The following is a 6701-nucleotide window of genomic DNA, read 5'->3' on the forward strand; positions in this document are numbered from 1 at the left end:
AAAAGCAAATATGCATCTTGGTTAATTAAAACAAAACCAAACAAAAAAAACTGCTTGGAATTTTGCCCAATCTAAAAAATTTAAAATTACTTGAAAACTTGCTTTAGCAAAATGATAAAGGAATGCAAAGGACTACTGAAATTGAAGTAAAAGGACTTAACTACCAGACTGGATCGGATCCTAGTATCCAATGGTCTTGATTTTCATTCCACTGTTTGTCATTACACAATGGATTTGTGGAAACTGGTCTCTGGTGGAAATTGCTGTTCCTGCAAAATTCACTGTCTTTTACACTAACAGCTTCACCTACTGTGCGCTGACACAGTACGCTGTGCTGAAATGATAGTACACATTGTCTCATGAATCTCTTAAAACCCCATGAGGTCGGTACCACAGTCTGCATTTTAAAATGAGGGAAGGGAGGATCAAACAGGTAATTAAAGCAACTCCCCTAAGGCCAAAACGTCTTGGAAAATGGACTGAACCAGAATTCAAACCCAAGTCTATGGGAATGCAATGCTTTTGCTCTCTCCCCTTTAGTTCACTACACTGCTGTCAGTATAAACTTTAAGTTAAAGCTAATAATCAGCTCATTCTTTTGGGCTGATAGTTATTAAAATACAACTCCATGTCTACATAGTGAGTGTTTTACCATACTGACATTTTCCAAAGACTATTTCACCCTCCCCAAAACAACCATACAAGGAGAGGCCATGAGAAGTGTCCCCAAGTGAGACAGGATGAAGCAGTACTGTCTCCCATACGGATGTAACAGAACTGGTGTCCCGGGAGGATCAGGAAGAGCCCTGTAATCCCAAGCCAGGTCTAAGGACTCCTAGGCTCCCTCCTGTGCCCTCAGATGTGCTATGGAAAAACAGGTCCCTTGGATCCAGCCTTCAGATGGCCAGGCTCACACCAAAGCATCTCCACAAACATCTGCTTCAGCTTGTTATTTCCCAGAATGAGAATATATGAGTGGCCAGCAGGATATAACATTGTAATCACTTCTCCAATCATCATAGTCATCTTAGTGGATGGTAGGAAATAACTGGATGTTAAAATTGAAAAGGAAAGAAAGTAAAGTAGGAAGAGAATGAGGAAGGAGAGGATGATTTTGATGGCCCTCTTGTGGGCCACATTACTTGGGTCTCCGGAGTTGGTAAAGTTTTGCTGCATCTGCCGCACATGCCTCCCCAGAGAGAGGATGAGCAGAAAGTAGGAGGCTAGAAACATAATCAGGGGAGGGAGGTCCCACAGAGTCTCAAGAACATGGGTCAGTTTATATTCATTTCTTTTCTTTCTGAAGAGTTCAGTCACATTCCCTGTTCCATCAATTCCACTGAGAACAGAATAGATGTTAAATTCACAGATCAGAGAGACAGTACTGCTACATGATAAGAGCAGGGCACTCAACAGCATCCACACAACCACCCTGGAAACCCTCCACTTGAGCCAGAGGAACACAGGATGGGAGAAACTGGCGACTTTCAGGCAGTAGAAGACACCGAGACAGGTGGCAAGCCAAATGGTCAGATGGTTTGTAAATGTCCAGAAAATGTCAATAATTTGCATGACTATCCCTTCATTGTGGAATGTGGAAAAGAACACCATTAAAACACCATCAGTCAAGAGGAGCCACAGCAGAACAATCCTGCAGAGAGCCAGGTTAGTGATGATGAAGTAGGACAAAGAGATTGTCTTGTTCTTGAACCAGCTGCTGCCATTGACCAACCCTATGAAACCATTCCCCAGCATTCCCAGAAGGAACTCAGTGGCAGTCAGAACCAGAAACCCCCACTTGGGGAGTCACAACATGTCAGCTGCTAGGCAGACCTGATCTTCGTTCTTTCTGTTGATGAACACGCCCGCTGATTTGAAATCTGTTAATCGCCTCTACGTGCTGCTTCTCTGTACCTGTCTCTCGTCTCTGCCCAATTTAGTCTGTTGTACAGCACAATTCAGAGAACCCTCTCTGGCTCCTTCAGGTTAGTCTGTCCTCTTTAGAGATGACATGGATGGACACATGATCACATTCCATCTATGATCTAAATTCAGAAACTTTTTGCCAAAATGCAAATAGAGTAGTGTCCAATGTCACACAAGGAAGGAAGAGATCTGAGTCACAAAGAAGTTGGAGGATTTGGACTCAGTTTCAAAGGTATTAGGGCTCTGAGCCACCCAGAACAGAAAGGAGTGTCACCAGAAGGGTTACACAGAACCGCAGAGAAGAGTGAGAAGTCTTATTCCTCAGGAGGGAGGACGCAGGGACACATAGAAAAGAGGGAAACATCAGAATTCCACTATAAGGCACTATCACAGTCATCCTGCAAGGAGGTTTACATTCATAAAATAGAAAAAGTTCAGAAGCAATGGTCCTGGATTAGAATTAAAAGGTGTGCCTCTTAGAGTATGCCTTACCTGAGGGGACGACTAGCTCTTCCCTAGGGAGCCACAGCATCAGAAATTCTTAACCACCTGAATATTTAAATAACAATAATGAAGTATCATATAAACTACTCAAAGTATGGATTTTTTTCAGAAGGCATGACCACTGTATTGATATGTCAGTAATAGTTCAGGCTGACAGAAAACGCATGCATACTCTCTGTCAACAAAAACAGTGCCTTACAAATGAGAAATCAGACCACAACCAATGATGACACATTTTATATTGTCTCATATATATATATATATATCACATATATATGTGCATATATATACATACATAGGTCACAATCTAAATATTGGGTTGGCCAAAAAGTTCATTTGGATTTTTCCAGAAGATGTTACAGAAAAATCCAAATGAACTTTTTGGCCAACCCAATATATGTATATAATACTGGGAACACAAAGGTTTCACAAAACCATATTTCCCTGATATTTTCTGTCCTATTCTATTTCTTTCATTGCTGCTTTTACATCACAAACTTGATTTTACAACTGACTAATGAGTTGTTATAAACACTGTTTGAAAACACTGATCTGAAGGGTGGAGAAAGAAATGCATGCCATCAAGCTACAAAGCAGAGAGTTCAGCAACATTACCCAGTCATAGAGTGAGGGATACATGCCAAGGTGCCACTCACCTGAGCCAGTGAACCTCACCAGTCTCGGCTTTGCGTGGTGTATGTTATGGTTATAGAGCATCGTAGAGACACTCAGGCACAAACACAGTCCCCCTTAATCACTCTCAGCTTTCTCAGCTAACTTAACAACCTGGCCTAAATGCTTCTTTAACTCTGCGCTACAGAATTAGAGTAAGGCCAGTTCCCCGCTGTCCCTGGGAGTCTTGTAACAGAAACTTAAGTCAGTTGTAGGGCTGATCCTGCAACCTACCACCAACCCTGTTCAGTTTTTTTCTAAGGGCCTCAGTTCTATAGATTTAGATTTCTGTCATTGTAGTACCTTTCATATCCCCTTATAAGAAGAAATACACTAATAAGATTCCTCTACCCATGTATTAGAATTATCCATGACAAAAAGGTTCAGAATATACAACATATCAGAATGCATTTCACATACCATTTCAGTTCGATCATACTTTTTTACTAGCTCTATTGTTTTTACCCCTTTCCAAATTAGTACTTGTACCTTTCTTAATTTCTTCATGGATAATTCTAATACATGGATAGAGGAATCTTATTAGTGTATATATCTTGATGAGATATCTCATCCCTCCTGGTCTCACTTATTGTAACAAAAGTATGAAAGCAACTTTGCCAGTAGGAAAATAAAGTCTGCTTAATGCCAGAAAATCTGGATTTGGGAAGCTATTACAGGAGTTGTCTGGAAAGGCCCGCTGACCAACACCTGGGGACCTTATTCTAGTTCCCAGTGTTAGAAGGAGAAAGTCTTTAATTCTGTGGGAATTGAGCTTATGTGAAACACATAAGTGCTTCACGTAAGTGCTTCACATAAGTGGCAGAAACCCTCTTTTCCCAGATAACCTGTTGTCCAGGCAACACAGATTGAACTCCTAGGGTTATTTTTGGACAACTTTCCTCTTTGCAGTATAAATTTCCTATAAGAAGAGTGATGACATTTCCCTGTTTGCCCAGGACACTCATGGTTATGTGCCTGTCACTCCAAGTAACTGTTAATAATGCCCCCTTTTGGCGTTTTACTCACTGAATACTCAGGTCCTAAGCTCAGTCCTTAGAACATAGGAGATCAATAAATCAATAAATTCAATAAACAAATTTTCCAGAAGTTTGATTTTTGTTTTTATCTCAAGTTTTAAACACATTTCCTAGTATCACTGGATTTCAGGAAAAATAACGGAAAATAAATGAACTAGAAATTACGTCTCATTTCTGTACTGCCATTCATTCATCTGACATTTCTTGAGCATCTACTATGTGACAGGCAGTGTACTAGGTGCAGGAAATCATGGACTAATAAGCAAGAGAGACATATCTACAAAAAAATTACATAATAGTTTTGTCACATGGGTATCTATTAAGATATTGTACTTGTTTGATTTTAACCTTTATAAAAATAACATGTTATACAAATATCCTCTGCAACCTATTAATAATGCATCGTTATGTTTATAAAAGTTATTCCTGTTACAGGATAACATTCATTTACCCAGCTGGGTAACAATAACCCACTGTGTGAGCACTTATTTATCCATTCTCTGTGGATGAACCTTGGGGTTGTTTGCAGTTTTGTACTACTATGTACACTGTTGCTATGAACACCCTTGGACTTGTTTCTTGGGCCACATGGGCAAGAGCTTCTTATAGAGTGTACCTTACAAGGAGGAATAACTAGGTGAAATTTCAACATTGTAAGTTAATGTCAAAATGTTTTCTCCAACAAGGCATCTCCCTGAAAAGGAGGTGCCAATTTACGTGCCCCCACTAGTTTCCATTGGTCTGCAATATCCTCCTTCACACTTTGTTCTATCAAACATGTTGAAATTTGCTAGCATGGAGGTCTTAAAATGAAAATTCATTGCAGTTTCTGGTTTGCATGTCCTTGATTATTAATGAAGTTGACCACTTTTTCATATATTAGTGGATTATTTGTATTTCCTTGTTAATGCCTCTGTCTTTGACCATTTTTCTATTAAGCGGTCATTTTCTTATCGCTTTGTAGGTTTTCATATACTCTAGGTCATATTCTTTTTGCTTTGAAGGTCTTTATATATTCCAGGTGGTATTTCAGTTATATTATTTCAAATATCTTCTCTGCCAGTTTGTGACTTGTCATTCTGCTTTCTTTATGGTGACTTTTGGTTTAAAAAAGGTTATTTTTAACAGTTAAATTTATTACTTTACTATGTTCAAGTTTTTGTTTAAAAAAAAAAAGACAAAAAAGAAAAAAAACCCTCCATGTCCCCAAATTATAAAGCTATTGTCCTACATTTTCTTTCAAAATTTTTAAGTTTTTCCTTTCACTCTTTAAATAACCAAGAATTGACTTTTGCATAAGACGTAAGGTAGAGATCCAATTTCACTTTTTTCTAAATGGATGACAGATTTTCCTAGTATCATTTTGAATAACCTATACTTTAGCCAGTGATCTATAATAACGCTTTCATCATATATCATTTCCATATATGCATGGTCTGTTTCTGGGTTCTCTGTTCTACACCACTCTTCTATTTGTTTATTTTCACATCCATAGTATACTTCATTTATCACTATAACTTTACTTTCAAAAAAAAAAAAAAAAGACTGTCTTGCCAGAGCAAGCTTGCAGAGCAAGCCCCCATCTCACTCCTCCTGTTCGGGATCACGCTGCCTGGTCTTGGACCATTGCTCAACAATAAATCTTTAAAATCAACTTATCCAGTTGCCCCAAAACAGTTCTGGGAATTTTTGATCGGTAAACATCAACTTGGGGAGGGTTGACATCTTTACATTTTGATGCTTCCAATAAATAAAAATGGTGTACCAATGTGTCTGTCTTCTTTTAATGCATTTCAGTAAGTTTTATAATGTCCTCCACAGGGACCACACACTTGGAAACACCTTTCATCTTCTGATACTCTTGTATACAGTATCTTCTTAAAACTACATTTTCTTTGCTGTTGTTTGCAATTGACTTTCATATACTGATCTTATTTCCAGCAACTCTTAATTACTCATCCATATTCTTTTGCATCCTCTATGTAATCACAGCATTTGTAACTTTCTTCCTATCTTCTTTTTCTTTCCCTTCCTAACTGTGCCCTGATACAACAGGATTAGTTCCTCACAAGAGATACCAGAGAGCTCTCCCTCTGCCAGCACTCACAATTAAGAGGTCATGCTGAGCACACAGTGAGACAGTGGCCACCTACAAGCCAGAAACACAGGCCTCACAAGAAACCATGCTGGCACCCTGATCTTGGGACTTCCAGCCTCCAAAATGGTGAGAAAATAAATGTCTGTTGTTTATGTCACCTAGCCTATGGTATTTTGCTATAGCAGCCCCAACCAAGACATCCAATGATGCAATAAAGACTATGTTACACTTGGGAGCTGATTACTTTCCTGTGGGAAATCTCCTCACTCCCGATTATCTAGTCTACTATACTGCCAGGTGGAGCGGAAGGGCAGTACTTCTGTTCTTAAGTGCTCCTTTATTTAACAGGGGACTGCTAACTAAGGGTTCTCATTAGAGACTTCAAGAAAAATTAAACAATATTTATTTGATGACAGTGTACTCACATTCACTCTTTTTAAGGCTAACTGCTAAAGTTTTGTGTA

General features: G+C 39.0%; 1 protein-coding gene across 1 annotated transcript; it reads right to left on the reverse strand.

The window, feature by feature from the left end:
* Nucleotides 1–864: 864 nt before the first annotated feature.
* On the reverse strand, nt 865–1815 carry TAS2R3 (taste 2 receptor member 3). The gene is given in 1 exon segment (XM_057730481.1): nt 865–1815. A coding segment is annotated over 1 exon segment (951 nt).
* Nucleotides 1816–6701: the final 4886 nt, after the last annotated feature.

The sequence above is a fragment of the Hippopotamus amphibius genome, chromosome 4 (genome assembly GCF_030028045.1).
Source record: "Hippopotamus amphibius kiboko isolate mHipAmp2 chromosome 4, mHipAmp2.hap2, whole genome shotgun sequence".
NCBI lineage: Eukaryota > Metazoa > Chordata > Mammalia > Artiodactyla > Hippopotamidae > Hippopotamus > Hippopotamus amphibius.